Consider the following 18,273-nt stretch of genomic DNA (forward strand, 5'->3'; position numbering starts at 1 on the left):
TAGCACGAGGGGCGGGACAGGCGGGGCTGGCAGTGAGAGGCGGAGCCTCTGCGAGGTATGGATGGCCTGAGTCAGTAAGTAATATATTTACACCAATCCTAGGTGACATCAAATGAAAACCCGGGGTTAGATTTCTTGAGCTGCCTAAACACAAGCATCCGGACCTCAGAGATATATGGGTGGAAAAGGGATGTGCGTCTTGCCACCCTTTTTTGGTTTTGCCTCCCACACGCCTTTCCAGTCCTGCTTTTCCAGGGGCTAGCCTTCTGGACCTGGGGGAGCAGGGACGGGTCTTGCCCAGGTCCGCTGGAGTGGTTTGGCCTCGCGTTCCTTCGCTCGCGCACAGTACGAGGGGCCTGAGATTCAGCCCCTGCTTTCCTGGAATTAGCCCGGAAGGGAGCTGTCTTAGGTCCAGAGTGGGAGTGCGCTGTGTGTGAGCTAGATCGCAGGGGAAGGGAGGGTAACAGGGCGGGTAAGGAATGCCTTCTCTGAGACCTCAGACCTCAGCACTATGTGCCCTCCTTGTTTTGGGATGGGGACCAGAAGCTCCAGATAGCCAGAGACAGAACTGGGGTCTACCTTCCCAGCACAGTACCTGGGTCTATAGGTAGTGGTGTGGAAGACTGTCCTCTGAGTATAATGGCCATTATCAGCTTCAGTGCAGTTGCAATTACTCAAAAGACATCCTCCAGATTGGCCCATGCTCCATCAAAGGAGAGGGTGTGGGGAGGGTCCAATGGACTCTAACCATTCCTTCCTGGACCCTCCCTGTGAGCCCTGAGCTGCAATTCTTTCATCTGACGTGGTCTCTGGAGGCACTAGAATACACATGCACACACACACACACACACACACACACACACGCACACACACACACACACACACACACACACAGAGGAAGGTTAATTGAAGGGAAGCTCTGTTATGAATCTATTAGGAACTTGTCACCCATGCTGGGCCGAGACTTTTCCGTTTGGGTGATGCAGCTGCTCTGGGGGTCATTCACGTTCTTGTAAGCAATGAACTCATCAGATGCAATGGTTACTTTAGGCTGTCACTGGGAACTGTATCTGGGGCATATGTTTCTGAATCCCCAGGGAAAGTTCGTGCAACAGGTACGGGGAGATCTAACACACAGTCTCCCATCATAATCTCTATTTTAAGGACCAGGATAGGTGGTCTCGTGATGGCACATGCCTTTGATCCCAGCACTCCCAAGGGAAGCAGGCAGATCTCTGAGTTCAAGGCCAGCCTGTTCTACAGAGTGAGTTCCAGGAGAGCCAGGACTACACAGAGAAACCTTGTTTCAAAACAACCAACCAACCCAAAAATAAACCTGGGGCTACCAGAGCTAACAGCCCTCCTGTTTGTTTATTCTTCCTCTCAATCTCTTCATCATCACTTTCCAGCCTTTACAATTCAGCCTTGGCACTGCAGTTACTGCACAGATGTGAAAACTTGTTCACGACAGACAACTCCCATGAGCCTTCGGAGAAAGGGTCTTGGAGATTATGTGGAGCACATGACAGGAGGCCTCATACTGCACTGAGCAAGGGCTGGAAACTTAGCATATCATCTTCCTAACTCCGTGGGGCAGTGACAGATGCCACCTTAACTGGACCATGTGCTAGCTTTGTCTTTTGTTTGTACCCAGTGCAAAAGGGGTGGGGTAGCTCAGAGGGCTGGCCTGGGGGAGAAGCCAGATAGATGGCACTTCCTTGGCATTTCGCTGAAACCTTCACTTTTGTCTACAACACCTAGGTTGAAATGTATGCAGGGACAGTGACGGTGCTTCAGACCATGGGATGGAGCCCCTACGGTGATCAAGGCCCAGCTTCCTTTTCAGGAGCTGGTTGGCAAGATGGGCTGCAGTGCTAGAGAGCAGACTACAGGGACAGGGGTCCAGGACGGGCAGTCTTGGAGCCTTGCACCTGGCTGCAGGGGCTGTCCATCCAGGGATGTGTGGGCAGAGGGCAGCTGGTCTCTTCCATCCATCAGTCCGAAGGCCAAGGCCTCCCAGGCACTTGCAGGGCTGGCTGGAGATTCTGGTCTTGGCTAATGGGCCCAGAAACACTTCTCGGGGACAGACTCAGGAGGTGTCAGACACTTCCCTAGTTTTTCACAGCCTGGGGGCGCCCAATTCTGGAAAAGGACATTTAAGAAAGTGAACTGCAGTTATTCAGGCGGCCCTCCCGCCTCACCCACCCACCTGGCTGCAAGGCAGAGATATCTCTATCTCCATGCCTTCCAGAATCCTAGGAATGTGGAGCCCCGGGTCCTACTTTAAACAACAGCTCTGGCTCTGCAGAAAAGGGGGTCAGGGGGTGGTGGGTGGGGCTGCAACTGGCAAGCAAGTAGCAAGGGAAGGGAGCCTCAGGGCAGAACTTCACCTAACAGCCTAAACTCCGGCAGCTTCCAAGTGGGGGAAGCCAGGAAAAAGAGGCTCCCCCAGGACGGAGAGCCTAGGAGTTAGACAGACTCCCTGGCAGTCAGGGAGAGGGGCCATGTCTAGGCCGTAAAGGTACTGAATTTCCAAGTGGCCGGTCTGGCTTCTTTCTTACCCTCCTGACTTGAAACAAAAGCACATTAACTTAAGATATTTGGTCTCCCAATAGCAGAACCCTGCTCATGGATGGGCTCAGCAAGTTCAAAGCCTGCTCAGGACATGCCGCGCACAGTTCTGGGCCAATCAACCATCCTAGCTTCCTTCGAACTGACCAACCTTAAATTATCGAAGAAATATGTTTCCGAGACTTTAAAATCTCTTTCCTCTGTGTGTGTTTCTTCACCCCCATTAAATGCCTTTCTTCAGCTGCTGATTCTGTGTGGCCCTTGCGGTTTATCTGCTGCTGCCTCTACATCCACATTTTCCCTGCCTTTTAATTATTTAAATGGCAGAGGAAGTGAACGCGATCAAAGCTCCTTAGCCTGCACCACAGCCTGGCTGCAGCCTGGGTGGAACGGCAATGCCCCCCCCTGGTGAGGACACTCAGGCTCCTGAGGCCCCAGAAACCTGGCAGTCTAAGAATGAACCCCCTGATCTACCACTGCTGTTAGAGCTCAGAATACCAGTACTGTGTGGAACTATTCCCTGAGCCAAACTGCTACTGCCTCCATGAGTTTAGCTGGTCTTGCTTGCAAAAAGGTCATCGCAGTTTGGTTTGTTGACTGTGGACTCTCCTTAAAGCCTGCCATGAGAATCATGGAACTCTCTCCTGCCTGATTATCCAGCCCTTCCTCCCAGTCATGTGCACACAATTCTGCTAACCACAGGCAGCCTTGGGACCTTGGGGAGGGGCTAGAGGACATAGGTGGGGAAGGACACAGGGAAGGAGCCATCTCTGCTGGCCACAGACCTTCCAGCATGGGTGCTTTAAGTGCCCCCTCCTCCATGCTCCCGCCTGTAACTCTTCACTCACTGTCCCATAAGAAAGCCTATGAATTCTTTGGTTCCCCAGAGTAAACACTGGTGGCATGTACCTCTGTTGGTTATTGGGACCATAGGAGAGGTAGATGTTTACATCTCCCTGTGGGAGGGAGTTTAGCAATAACTAGTGACACAGGCACAGTCTGTGAATACAGCAAAGCTGTTCTCCAGTGGGACCCTCAGAGGGGGCTGAGCCCAACCCCATCCTGAACAGGGCTACTCCCCTCCAACACTCTGCAGTGTTAGTAGGATGCCGTGCATTTCCCTCCCACACTTTGCAGAACATCGAGTACCCTTGCCAGGCTAAGCTGCACCTGTAGGGAGCCAAGGTGTCCTCAAAACTGGACGAGACCAACATCTAGCACGGGCAGCAAGCCCCAGCACGCACACATCACTCACCATGACAGCCTGGTTACACACATTGAGCTGGGGCTGTCCAGGGACCAAGGACTTCTGGTGCTCCTGGACAACCTGGATGGTCCTGCTGAGGGCATCCTGGTATTCATCACTGCCGAAGCTGAAGAGAAGGCGGCTCTGGTTACAAGGCTGTTGTGTCAACCAGGGCCCATCGGCTCCTGGCAGGAAGCTTATGCCCTCAGACTTTCTAGGACATAAAGTGGTTTAGCCTGGAAAGCCTGAGCCCTTGAGCTGATCTCTAGAGCAAGGACAGCAGTCTGAAGCCAGGGTGGGCTGTGGGCTCCCACCTGGTGACCCTTGAGCCTTCTGGGACAACTGTCTGCCCTGTAGACCAGGCTGGCCTTGGACTCATATAGATCCGCCTGCCTCTGCCTCCTGAGTGCTGGGATTAAAGGTGTGTACCACTACTGCCCAGTTAGAAGACACCATCAATGGATGCACTGCGCAGCTGGCATATAATCAACCTCTGTACTGTCACCAACTGTATGTCACCACCTTGAAGCTGCAAGGACATCTACACAGATGACCCAATCTTTCTGTCATTTTAAATCATGTCACTGTTGCCCATACCATGTGCCCTCAGGGACCTATAAATGAAAACCTGTGAGCTTCTCTGTCCCATGGGAACAAGTCTATACTTAGATAGTATGGGGAGGACAGGAGGAGCCAAGGTCCCTACCCAGGAGGTGGTTATTGCTAAGGGGAACATGGTGGCTCACACCTTTAAAGCCAGCACTCGAGAGGCAGAGGCAGGCTGATCTCTGTGAATTTGAGGCCAGCGTGGTCTACACAGTGAGTTCCAGGCCAGGGTTACATAGTGAGACCCTTTTTCAAAGAAATAAATAAAAATGTAATGCTAAATTTCCCTCCCAGAGAAGACTGATTAAATATATTTTTCTTTTCTGGAGGTGTTAGGGATTGCTGCACTCTGCAAACACTCTACACTGAGCTATGTACCCAATCTGTGTCCTGTCTGGTCCCATCCTGTATATCTCCCTGACCATCCCAACGTCCACCATACCCCGGTGTCACAGCCATCGCTGGACTGTCAGGAGTCTTAAGCTGGGTGTGAAGCCCTCAGTCTGCTTGCTCTCTGTGTGACACCTGGCTCAGTGCAACACACATCACTGATGCCCACAGTGGAGCGAAGAGGGTAGAACTCGTGGCTATGTGCATGTTATAAGCTCAGGCTGCAGGCAAATCTCAGACATCTGCAATGCAGGCTCTGACTTGACTTGTGAGGAGAGAATTCTGCATGCGAAACAAGTCCTTAGATTTCTTTGTGTCTCAGGAGGACTCATTTGAAGTTGACCATATGCCTGTTATCCTCATGATCCCAACCACCACTGTAACACCATGGGGCCTGAGGCCTTCAGTGCCTAGGCTGCTCCACCCTTGCGCTGGGGCTGGCTGCTCCCTGCTGGTTCTGGGTCTACTTCCAGCACAGTGTCCTGCTAGGAAGGGGACTTAGGCTCCTGAGAACCAGTTATGTCCTAGTCCAGCCCCTGAAGACTTCAACATGGCTTCTGTCACCAGAGCTTTCTGTCCACACAGATGGGATATCTTGCGACACACAGTAGGACAGGTGCACACGATGAATGCCTTGTTTGTCTGGCTGTTTAGTGGCTTCTCTCTATGCCCCAGCTCTATGTGGTACCTCCCTATGCTAGCCTGTGTAGGCCCTTCTCCCTGTGTGCTACCATGTTCGTGGTCTGTTGTTAACTTCAAGACAAGTCTTGGCATTCCAAAATCCCTGCAGGTTCAAATCCTTGTGGCAAAATAAATCTGTTGTCCTACAGCCAGCTAGTGCTGAGGACCCATGTCCCATGGCTACCAGTCTGTGACTGTCACTTGCTATTTGAGAGGGTCCTTGCAGGGAAGCAAGAGGCAGGTGGAGTTATACATTGTGTCTTCACAGGGACGTGTTCTCTCCAGAAATTCACCCCTGTCTTTCCTTATTCCTGGTCTTGGGAGAGGCGTGCTCTTGGGCTAGGGAGTGGCTTTAGGGCAGGGGCTGGATAGCTGCTGCAGGGAGTGGAACTCACAGCCTTCACCTGTCTGGTTACCTCTAGGAAGTGAACAGGCCCGGGGCAGAGGCATCTGGGATGAGCAATTCCCCAAAGACTCAGACTGCTGAGCACAAGCTGAATGTGGGCAAATGAGATGGCTTCACAGAGAGGCACCATGATCTCTGGGATGACCCTGAGGCATGAGGCCAGTGGTGGCAAATCACACAGGCACATATCTCAAAGGACGGCCCTGCCCATCAGCCCTGCAGCCCGTCACCCCATGCCACCAGAGCTCCTTTGGTTTGTGACAACATTTATGTCCTAGTTAGCCTTGAGAAAATACCAGTCTCTGCCTAGGGGAGGGAAAGGAAGCTCTCCACAGCCACAGTCTGGTGGCCAGAAGGTTAAAGTTAGGGTACTGCAGGGCCACATTTCCTCTAGAGGACCTAAGAGGCACCTTCCTACCTGGTCCAGCCTCTTGGCTTATCTCCACCTCATCTGTTCTTAAGCATCCTTTCCCCCTTGGCAGCTGCATCCTTTCTTCTCTCAGAGTAATGCCCCACCCCTATCCAGGATGCCCTCACGGTCATCTTGATCTTTATGGTATCTGTAAGACCATATTTTCAAAAGCATATCTTCCAAGGTGCTGGAGACCCACAGATACTCATGCAGGATACAGGAGCAGCCTCGGGGACCTTTCTGTTGTCTCAAAGCCCTCTCTATCTCCCTTTAGCAAGTCATGGCCTGTCATTAGCCTGTCACTGAGCAGACAGACGGCTGTGTTTTCTAACCGGGCAGAAACGCTACAGGACACAGGACTTGTATTCCAGGACCCAAGGCACCTACCATCCTGCCAGGGGAGCTGTGTTAGCCTCCTGGGGAGAGCCAGAGTGAATTGGGCTCGAGTCAGCTGAGGACAGTTAGGAGATCGGGACTTTGGTAGATGTGATGCCAGTCACTGATTGTGGGTGTGGTGAGTTTTGAGTCTCACCGTGACTAGGGAAAGCTAGGAGGGGTGCTCTTGAACCCTTCAGGGACAGAAGCCTGCAGTGACCGTTTGTCACCACTGTTTATCATTGTGGTTAGCCGGGTATAGTGACTTTTGAGCTCAAAGGCTCCTGCCCAGTGGAGGCCACTAGGTTCCTCAGCTCCAGGGTCCATCGTCTGAAGCACTTTGCTCCAGAATCTGGGATGGAGTCCTTGGATCTCCTCACCTCAGTCTTTCTCTCCTGTCAGTCCCAGGGCTAGTCGGTGTGGATGAATGTCTCCTATGCCCGACTCCCTTACCCCTGCCCTTGGCCATCCCTGAAGGTAGTTAGAGGATAGGATCCATTGCTGGGGTTGTCCATGAACTTGACCCAGAATGAGGAGGGATGAGAGGCAACCAGGAAGAGAAAGCAAGAGAAGAGCTCCCAGAGAGCACGGCAGCCATGGCCTGAGGTGAACATGGAGGTCTCTGGGAGCCAGTAGGCTCTACGTCGGCCTTGGTTGAGCGCCCGGGGTCCCATGTTTGTATTCTTCATCTCCTCACAAAGGCATCCATTCCCTGTGAGACCAGAGGGTAACTCCACGGGAGGCAGAGCACCCAGACGTGGTTCTCACCTTTGGCCTGTCTGGCCAGTGTCTCCTCTGTGGCGTGGAGACCCTGACCCTGCCTCACCTGAGTGGGAATCTCTCCCCTGGGTCCCGTCCCAGGTGGAAAATCAGGGGTAGCTCCGTGTGTTCTTCCTGGGTGTGGGTTGTGACTCCTGAAACGTTCTGCCCGGGGCAGAAGTCAATGCCCTGCAATGAGAGGCACAGAGAACAAGTGGGCATCCAGGAGCCAGAAGCCCATGGCGCAGAGATGTCCTCCTAGTCCAGCTTCTCGCACATCCCTCATGCCTGGTACTGCGGTGGTCACTGGGGAATGAACACGAGTGTGGTAGGGTATGGTCACCTCCTGGCTGGGGGGGAAAAGCTTCAGGCGGAACTGCTCAGCCTCTCTTTGGGCAGCTTCCAAGTTTTCTTTATAATAGTCCGGGCAGATAGGCTGAAATCTCAGCACTTAGAAGACAGAGGAAAGGGTATCGTGAGTTTGAAGTCAGTCCGGGCTACACAAGACCCTGCCTCAAAACAGATGAAGCCGTCTCCACAGTCTAATGCTTTGATTTTGAGGAGTGCTCCTCAGAGCGCCATAAAGCCCTCTCTCAGTGTGTGGCCAGGAAAAACAGTGGGCCTCTCAGAAGGTGATGAGTCAGGGTGAGTCACTAGACCAGACACAGGAAGAGGGATCTTTGGCTTGAAAGCTGAGAGAACGCCGACCCAGAGCTGAACATAGGAGCAAACAGCCGTGAACATCAGGCTCGAGGGAAGGGCACAGGCTATGGAATCATGACCACTGCATTCAGAGGTACAGAGGGAAGGCGGAACATACTCAGGCCGCACGGAGCCAGTCCCTGCGGCTTCCTCTCAGAGAGCTGGGCTGCTGCGGCGACCTCTCCTCTGTGCAGTCTGATTCCATTACAACCATTCGCGTGCACAAGCTTGACCTTTGCCCTGGACCTCCCCTATGAGATCTCGCTGCTTAGTCCTTGGGGTGGACTGATGTAGGAATGGAGAATGCCCCTAACCACACCTCCAACAGTCCCAGACGGGAGCTGTGACTCAGGTGCCCTAGTGTCGGCCAGCTCATCCGTGGGTGACCTGGAGACCTTACTGTAGGGTCTGTTTACATTTGACACACACAGTGCAGTTCACTAAGGACATGTCTGCAGCACCTTGTATAATACCTCTGCGATGGACAGCTGGTTGGTGTAGCGGTTTATAATCTATAAAGCAGGGAGGCCATAGCCTATGAAGTCCCATTTCTGCGGAGCTGCAGAGACAAGTTGAGAACTAGAAGGGTGGGTTATATTGCATTCAAAGTGGGTCCCAAGTCTAGGCCTCCTGGAGCCTCCTGCCAGGGGACAAATGTGCAGCACACAGCAGGAGCCACCACGGTTAGCATGAAAATACCAAACAGTTAATGGAGAAGTCTAGATGGAACTCGTAAATTATAATTTGGATGCAAATCAAATAGGCTATTTAATTAAGATCCCGCCAATTGGTCTAGGGTTTCTCTTACAGCTGCAGCTGTCTGAGTGCCTTGCCCTCAGGGCACCGAGGGAAAGCCGGCCTGCTGTACTGCTCCATCCTCCCCGCAGAGCAGGACTCTGGCCGGGCTCGGGATGCACAGCGGGATGGGGACAGGCAGACTGCTAGAAATCACATGATTTTTGGAGAGGTGGTAAGGGACAGGACACTCAGGTTGGCTCACTCTCCTGGGGAATCAAAGTTCAGGTGTAAACAGCTGAGGCCTCCATCTTAGGTCTGAAGCTAGAGCCTGAGGCTTGTTACGACAACCCCAGGAATCCAGGAGTGAAGGCCCAAGACCTGGGTGTTCTCTCACACCAGAAGCTCACGCACACCAGCCAGGGCAGATCGCAGCCTTTAGTCTGTAACAACTCCCCTTTAGCTGGGCCTCAGTGCTGAATCAGACCATGAGAACTGAGGACAGAGGCAGTTTACAGGACGAAGTTCGGCTAATTTAAACTGAGTGGTTCAGGTGACCTCAGGTGTTTTCGACTGAACAGTGTCAGCCAGCCCTCCTCACTCTGTGGATGCTGCAGAGACCCCCTTCAGCACGGGCAGTGTGGCGTGGAACCCTGGACAACATTCTGGCTGAGAAAGCGTTTTGCCCTCCATCTACACCGCCACCAATTACAAATGAATGAGAGAACAGACTCCCTCCTTGTGACATAAGCAGGCTTGATGGGTGGGCGTGTGGTGAGGGCAGTGGCCAGCTTGGTTCACAGCGCACAGGACCCCAGGCACTCATCAATAGAGGGCAGGGCTAGAAAGGGATGTGCTCTGTACACGAAAGGACCGTACTCAAGATGGACACACAGAGATGGATTCTGAGTGTGGGTGTGGAGACCAGGCTACCAGGCTAGTCAGATCTCAAGGCAGCAAAGGACAGGTCAGGGAGGGTCTGGGTACATCAGTGTCCGCGAGGAACTGCCGCTAGACCTGGTGGTGAGCGGGAGGAAAGGCCCTAGGCCTGGTGACCTCACTGGAATTCCAGGTGTTCTCCATCCCTGCAGCCAGCTCAGCAGGCGGGCAGGGCAGGGTGGGGTGGGGCGGGGCGGGGTTGGGGGGCAGACAGGCACCAAGTGTCTCCCTCCAAGGCCTTCTATAGGACCCCGACCCTAATGGGTCTGGGACCCTTGTCCATCAGTGTATTTCCTCCTCACCGCCACCAGGCCTGGCTGATCTCTAGCACTGGGTTGGGAGGGAGGTGTAAAGTTTCAAACCAGACAAACAGCTGAGGTGCCTACTTAACAGATCAAAGCCAGCCTGGCTGCCAGGCTCTCCCTGTATCCCTCAGTCAGTTACAGGGTATGGCTGGCATACCCTACCCCCTACCCCGAACTCTCCAGTCCTGGGGACACGGAGCTAGGATGCTCTTCCCTATATGATCCAAGCATTTGGTTACCCACAGCTTTTGTACATTTGGTCTCCTGGCTCCTGCACCTGGTTGCCCCCCCTCCCCCACCCCTGCGCCTCGGATCTCCTCACAAGGCTCAGGGTCATGTCCACTCTGGACGCTCAGAGACAGGCCTCTGACTCTGATCTCCCTTTTACCCTCCACTCTACCTGAGAGCAGCCCTATCCCTTCCTTTTTTCGTTTTCTCATTCAGAAGGGATGCTAAGGGTGGGACCTGTCTGGCACCACACTACCTGCCCATCAGTCCGTAAGCAGTAGTCACACCAAGGGATACCGGGTTCCACTGGTCCCCAGGCCCAAGAAGGAAGTGGAGCAAGATACTCAAGTGACCCGGAACAGGGCATGCAGGCTATAATATAATGCAGGCCTGGCCTTTCGAGCAAGAGTATGTCTAAGATACAGAGTGACCCTAGCAGGACAGCCATGCAGCCTCTAGATAAACCTTCTCCCAGTGTGCTTGCCACCAGGAGGGGACAGTGAGCAGGCCCGCGGCTTCCGAGCCCACAGGCAGCTCAGATGACATGAGCTGGTCATCTTTTGTGGGATTCCGCCTCACCTTCAGAATGGCCTGCCTTAAGGAGACCACAGGGGCAGAGTGCCGCCCCCCATGTGGCCTTGCAATGGTCCAGAGAGGGAGCCACACAGGCATGAGAGGGAATTCCTTTCTTCTGACTTTTAAACTACCCAAACTCTTTTTTGTTGTTTTGTTTTGTTTTTTGTTTTTTTTTTGTTTGTTTGTTTTGTTTTGTTCATTTCGAGACAGGGTTTCTCTGTGCAGCCCTGGCTGTCCTGGAACTCACTCTGTAGACCAGGCTGGCCTCGAACTCAGAAATCCACCTACCTCTGCCTCCCAAGTGGTAGGATTAAAGGCATGTGCACCACCACTGCCCGGCCTTCCTAGACTCTTGAGAAGCCAACAATGGATACCCCAGAGAAAACCCTGAGGAGAACACAGGGCGTGCGTGACAACCCTAAGGTTCTATTCACTATAACCTCAGATCCCTTGAGGGAATTCCAAAAGTACTTCTGGGTCACAGGGACCAGACACATTCATGGGCACCCAGAACACAGGTGTCGCTAGGATACTAGCTGCCTGTGCTGGATGGTTTTATGTCAACTAGACACGAGCTAAAGCCATCTGAGAGAAGGGAATCTCAACTTCCGTCCGTAAGACCAGGCCTCGGAAGGTCTTTAGGACATTTTCTTGTGTGTGTGTGGGGAGCATCCCGGGGCTGGTGGTCCCAGGTTCTACAAGAAAGCAGGCTGAGCAAGCCATGGGTGGTAAGCCAGTAAGCAGCATCCCTCCATGGCCTCTGCATCAGCTCCTGCTCCAGGTGCCTGCCCTGCTTGACTCCTGTCCTGATTTCCTTCAGTGATGGACTACAGTGTGGAAGTGTAAGCACCAACTATGCCCTGTCCTCCCCAGCCTGTTTGTTGGTCACGGTGTTTCATCGCAGCCACAGAAACCCTAATTAGGACACTGTCTCTGATGCACGGTGGGCAAATGGTTAGGATGGCCCTCGGGGTCAGGAAGGATGGGCAAAGCAGGGGTCATGGACACTGTCCGAGGCTGCCCCAAACTTCCAAACCAGGCTCTGGGGAATCAGCACCCTTGAGGCACAGCTGCACATCCAGCTCAGTATATGCTGTGGCCCTGCAGTGCTTCACCGGCCCACACATACCCAGGGCAGCCTGGCCCTATGCCCAGCCCAGAGCCCTCGCCCAGCTGGAGCTGAGCGGAGACATTTGTAGTTCTCTTCCTTGTTTGTTCAGAATGTTCTAGCATTTAGGCTTTCCATTGGGTGATTTTCTTCCCCATTAAGGCACATTAGAAGGTTTTCATGTGCTTAAGGACCTTACGGAGCCTGCGGGGATGGAGATGGGGGAGGTTGGACCAGCGGCTTGCAGGACACAGGCCTATGGCAGCCCCATGTGGGCCTGGGGCCAGCAGAGGCCTAGTCTATATGTGCTGTGGCACTTCACCTTCAGACCTTGAGCAGGCACCGGGAGGGGAGGGATGTAGATACTGACGGCCCCCAGCTGAGGCCATCAGCATCTGAGCCTGGACAGGTCACCACTAATGCTGCCAGCCTGGGAGGGAGCGAGGGAAGAGTGCTAAGTGGAGCCTTAGGGCCGTGATGGGCAGTGAGGCCCTCTGCCTGAACCTGGACCTTGTGCTCTCTGAAGACCACCTATGAAGACGGGACATCCCAGAAGAGAGTATTTGCTCCCTAGCAGGATACCACTCATCTGCCCCCAGAACTTTCCAGAGCCCACGTGCCCAATCTCTACATCTGGACATCTGGGCATGAAAACCAACAATGAGCAGGGTCCATAGGGCCACACGAGGGAGGGAGGCTGTGGGGCACTGGTGCCTCCCTTGATGGTAGCTGAGAGATAGATTCAACCCGCTTCTCCAGAGGCCTCCCAGTGGTGTCCCCTCCCAGGGAGGCTGTATCCAGGGGCTGTACCTGTGTGAACTCCTCCCAGGAGTTGGTCCAAGTCCAGAAGTGTGCTTTGTATTGGCCAAGAGTGACTGCCATCAGAGTGTTGCCACGGTAATAAAATATGGGCCTGTTGTGTTAAGGAGAGAAAGAGTGAAGACCAAGTTTGTGTGTTTCCGTGTGGAGCTCCTCGCCAGGGAGTGGCGAGCTGCCCACGCCTCTGGGTAGGTATCAGCTAACACTTTAAAGCTGTGCTAGGGCCACAGAGTACAAAAACTCGGAGGGAACTGGGGCGTGTGGCTCAGGAGAATTATTTCCTGGCACACATGAGGTCCCGGGGTCCTACTTGGTCCAGTGTGCGTGACAACCACTGGGCTGCAGGGACTGACCCGAGTCATCTCCTGGCTGGCCCTGGCCCTTATGGAGGCAAAGCCTAGCCCTAGGAAATGGGGCTGACAAAGGAGTTGAGCTGCTAACAATGAGATCCCCTTCTTGGAAGTAAGATGGGTCTGGGACTGGGAAGGCCAACACTTGTTGGTCGGATACCTCCTATCCCCGAAGCCATAAGATGCTTCTCAGGGCCCTGATGCACCCAGGCTGGTCCCTTTCCCAGGTATACATTCCAGGTCTAGCTATACGGTTCCAGTTCCATATTGTCTCCCCCTGCTTCAGCATCTACATTGCTTCTTTTATGGTCATAGCTAGCCACTGAGGAAGTTCTAGCCTGTGCAGGAAGTTCTAGCTCTGGGCCCCATCATAAGGAGCTGGGGCAAGGGGGCAGCACTAGGGGTGGAAAAGATGTTGCCTAGTACCAACCTGTCCATCATCTGGCCCTTGAGCATGGTGGGGAGGAGGTTAAGTCCGTCGATTACCCTGTCACTGGGGGGCTTCAGGCCTGCAAGGGACAGGCTGGTGGTGAAGAGGTCCATGATGCTTCCCAGCTGGTGGCTGACCTGCAATGGATGTAGTAATCTCTGAGACACTCCATCCTCACCGGATGCCGTTTAGGGGATGGAGCCTGGAGGGGCGAGCACCCGATTCTCCTCCGGGTATGCAAATGCGCACTAAGGCCCCCAACACTGACACCCACCACCTGCCATGGGAGGGCCACAGCCAGGGTTAAGTGGAGAGTCACGGGGCTGGGAGGTGGCAGATGGGCCTTAAGCTGAACATCTAACCCCAGAGTCAGGCAACACTCATGTTCCACTGCCCCTACCACGTATGGATCAGCTGTCATAGCTAGACCCAGAATGCTAGAGCTCCTCCCCCTCCTCCTTCTCCTCCTCCTCCTCCTCCTCCTCCTCCTCCTCCTCCTCCTCCTCCCAGAGACACACAAGGGTCCCTCCTCTCAAGGCTTAGCTGTCCCAAGAGAGTTGACAATGTTCATTTGACACCTGAAAGCTACTGTGAGCTTTGTATATCAGTGGGCAAAAGGTCCGGAAAGTCCCAGAAGTCCAAGGAAGCAGCTGGGAAAGAACCAAAGAAACGGTCCAGTCTTCTGCTCCACGCAGGAAGAAGGGCAGAGGCACTGCCGGGCCCACTACCGCTCATCTGTGGACGCATCAGCCCCGTGGGAAGTGTACTTGGCTGTTTTCTGCTCATGTCCTGACATAAGAGCAACCCCAGTCACTGAGTGGCAGGGGTCTTTTGTGGCGCTGCCTCCTCTGGAACAGTGAGCATCTTCACTGGCTCGCCCACCGCCAATAACCTCTCGGAGCCGCTGTGCTGGAGACAGACATGTGCTCCCCTCCTGACCTCTGTGGCATGGGAAGGTGAGTGTGGGGTGAGCACAGTCCCCGAGAAGTCCCCGAGAAGAGACATCTGGGGTCCTCTAGGAAGTCACGGCTCCACAGCAGCCTGTCGGGACCTCAGCTGGAGTTCAGTTTGGACTTCTCTGACTGCGCCTTGCTTGGCCCTCACTCAACAGTGCCAGCTGGAGATCCTGTCGAATAAGCCTTGAACTTGACCAGTCCCTGCTGAGGCTCACTGAGATGCCCCACCTCGATGTTGAAGCCCCTTAACTGCCCTTGCCTAACGCAGTCACATATCACCCGCATCCTGATGGGGGTTGGGGAGGAGGCAGTTTCTAAAGATAAAATGGTTGTGTCTGGACAAACAGACTTGGGAGAGACCCTTGCAATCTGCATGCACTCTCTCCTGCTATAGAGCCTGTTTCCTCATTCCTAAGCCCCACACCCTCCCCTATAAAAGAACCTAGCCAGCTCTTCCAGCCCTGCAGGTCTCTCCTTCCTATGGCAGTGTCTGTCTTTCACTGTTTGCAATAAACCGTCTCATCTGCCGAGGCCGCTCAAACTCTCCTCTCCTTACTCTGTGCCCTGAAATCTGGCAAATATGACTCTTACCATGCAATGAGGTTCCTGTCAGACGTGGACATTTTTCTACAGAGCCTGCTTGGGAATAGGGCATTCTTGCAGGTATTTGCTCTAACCGGGGTCTCCCAACCTTTGATATCAGGGGAACAACAGAAGCCTTCCAAAGCCTTTGTGGGTAATGGAGAGTTCTGAATGGCTCACGGCCCCTTCCGGGTATATTTCCCTCCAGAAAAGGAAAGGGGGAAGATGGGAGCATGATGCATGCCTGAGGTGGTTGGAAGGAGGGGGTCTGACTGCCAGTGCATGCATCCCCGCGAGCAGTTGTATGTCTGACAGCAGGAGGGTGCTCTCAGCTCCTTTGAGATGAAGCTGGAGCAAAGGCTGCAATTATACCGCTGCAGCCAGGTGCAGCATCAGCGTCTGCTTCTAGGCAGATGAACGTCAGGGTGTTTAAGTAAAGAGCCCGGTTATCACAGAGCCCAGTGTGTGGGGAGCTTAGTGAAAAGAAGCCGTAGCTCTGGCGCACGCTATGCTTTCCTCCAAAGGCAAGGCTGACCTCTCTTCCCAGCTGGTGCCGCCTGAGGATATCTGGCAGGAATAGCGGTGGAAGCAGATGCTCTGAACCCATGGGACACAGCAGAGCAGGTTAGGATCCTGGGCCTGATGGAGCCTTGCCAGTGCCAGGTCAGGGGAGTAGCCCGGGATTGGATCTGGCTCCTCATGGGCCTTGCCGAATGTCCCTTCCCAGGAATACCTCATGTGCCCCATTTCTCACCCAGTGACAACTGATCCAGTGGCTTCCACAGCTACATGAGGGCTGGCAGAGGTGACACAGGGACATGAAGAGCAGGTGCGGGTGTGGGCCACTGGGTCAGGTGGTTGTGGCTAGCCTGAGTGTCCTGAGTGTCCCAAGTGTCTCGAGTGCCCCGAGTGTCCTGAGTGTCCCGCTAGCTGTGCTTCTTCCACAGGTGATGTGCTGACTGCCACGGGCACCCTGTTCTATAGAGCGAGCTGGCCAGATGGCAGGCAGGCCTGTTCAGCCAACTGGGAGAGCCACCAACTGGCAAGGCTCTGGCGATTAGTGTGACCTGGGAGTGCTGTGTCAAGAGGTCCTCGACCAAGGGTAATGAGGGGCGGAGGCTCAGTCAGGTCTAGTTTAGTACTGAGGGCAGGTCCCAGTTGTTGCTGGGGACACATGGAGACTGTCGGAGCATGATGAGAAGAGTGTCGGTCCCATGGCTGGGTGGTTGTTGCCAGCTCTGCCCTACTGGCTGGCAAGATGGACAGGTGAGCTCTTTGGGCTTCCCTTCCCACAGATGTGCAGTTAGAGGGAAGGGTAAGGACTGTGGCTGGCAGAACAACAGCCGCCAGGGACATCTGCATTACCATCCCTGGACTCTGTGGCTATAGGATCCCACTCAGCAATGGGGATGTAAGAGAGTAGGAGGGACTAGGAATGCACATCATCTGGCCTCTAGGAGACTGGCCTGTACTGCCCCTGCGAGCCAGTATTCACAGCAGACTAATGGAGAAGCGGAGGGTGGAGGTAAGGAGATGGAAGAAGGCTAGCCCAGCACTTAGCTCCTAGGCCGAGAGCCAAGCAACAGATCTACCACAGACTCTCTGAGGAGCCAGCCCCATGACTTATCACAGAGGCCAGCAGATCCCTGCTCCTGACTGTTAGAGTCAGCCATTCTGTCCAGCCCCAAGTATATGGAGGGAAGACCCACCACTGCAGGGTGAGTTGAGGAACCCATACGGAGATACTGTCTCCAAGATCACTGGGGAAAGAGGTCAGCTGAGGAGCAGTGACATAAATGCTCTCAGCAGGGCTGGTGAGATGACTCAGCGGTTAAGAGCACCGACTGCTCCTCCAAAGGTCCTGAGTTCAAATCCCAGCAACCACATGGTGGCTCACAACCATCCGTAACAGAAATCTGATGCCCTCTTCTGGAGTGTCTGAAGACAGCTAAAGTGTACTTACATATAATAAATAAATAAATAAATCTTTAAAAATAAATAAATAAATAAATAAATAAATAAATAAATAAATAAATAAATGCATGCTCTCAGCAGCCAGCACTCAGTGTGCTGACTACAAGTTTCACAGTGGATTCTTTGACAAGGGGTGGCCTACCTGGGGCCAGGGCTTGGGGTTGAGGGTGCTGTCTGGCATGAAGGTGATCAGACTGAGGCCTCAGAAGGATACACACTTCACCCACTTGAGGCCCCATATCTGGTCTTTGCCACAAAGGCATCAGGGCTGCAACTGTCTCTTGTATAAGTCCACGGAACACAGGCAGTCAATTGACTATAGAAACCTCCTCATCACCCAGGCACCAATGCCCCTGAGACCTTGTAGCAGATATAGCTTTGGTGTGGCATGGGGACTCACCTGGCCTGCAGCAATGTGTCCTGGCCACCATGCGATCGCAGGCTCCCTCATCCCGCCTTCAAATGTAGTCTGCTTCCCACACAGGAAGGGACCATTGCTGCCACCTGAGGATGAGAGTCACCACCCGTCAACTTAAGATGTCAGGACCCAGGTCCTCTGGGAGATCAGGGACACACAGCACCCCTGGCTGGCAAGTGGCCTATCCTGACTTCTGAACTTTCTTAGGCACATTTGAGGTCATGACAGAGACCAGGGACCAGGAGGATGAGGTCAGGTTGCAGACACAGGTCAGGAAACCTGGGTGGCTCTGAGCCAGGCAGTTTAGATGTTCTGGCTGCAGCTCTCCATCCAAAGAACAGAAAATTCTTGCCTCATTAAAGCTACCAGCCCACTAGGAGCCACCGCTATGAGAAACGGCCACAGAAGCCCCTTCCTGTCGCAGGCCACAGACACTTCCTGATGCTTCAGTTAGTGCTCTTAGATGCTGATTTTCACTGCATCACGTACTGGGGAAGATCCTACCTCAGGTGCCCTCTGGTCTTTACTCAGCCTATGAGGCAGGGCACACAGCTGGAGTTTGGAGCCACTAGGCCCTAAACAAGCTTGTGGGAAGCTATCAGGGGCAAAGCTCCTTTCTTTTCTTTTCTTTTCTTTTTTTTTTTTTTTTTTTTTGGTTTTTTGAGACAGGGTTTCTCGAATATTCCTCAACAAGGCCCTTTAACA

General features: G+C 53.6%; 1 protein-coding gene across 1 annotated transcript in view; it reads right to left on the reverse strand.

The window, feature by feature from the left end:
* Window positions 1–1,176: 1,176 nt before the first annotated feature.
* Galns (galactosamine (N-acetyl)-6-sulfatase) overlaps window positions 1,177–18,273 on the reverse strand; it is a 33,932-nt gene continuing 16,835 nt past the window's right edge. Inside the window, exons 9-14 of the mRNA XM_021220340.1 lie at window positions 17,551–17,654; window positions 13,639–13,775; window positions 12,850–12,952; window positions 7,514–7,635; window positions 3,827–3,944; window positions 1,177–2,142 (exon numbers count right to left, since the gene is read on the reverse strand). Coding sequence (XP_021075999.1) covers window positions 2,056–2,142; window positions 3,827–3,944; window positions 7,514–7,635; window positions 12,850–12,952; window positions 13,639–13,775; window positions 17,551–17,654 — 671 coding nt within the window. The 3' untranslated portion in view covers window positions 1,177–2,055. The remainder of the gene's footprint in view (window positions 2,143–3,826; window positions 3,945–7,513; window positions 7,636–12,849; window positions 12,953–13,638; window positions 13,776–17,550; window positions 17,655–18,273) is intronic.

Source organism: Mus pahari, chromosome 20, assembly GCF_900095145.1.
Source record: "Mus pahari chromosome 20, PAHARI_EIJ_v1.1, whole genome shotgun sequence".
Lineage (NCBI taxonomy): Eukaryota > Metazoa > Chordata > Mammalia > Rodentia > Muridae > Mus > Mus pahari.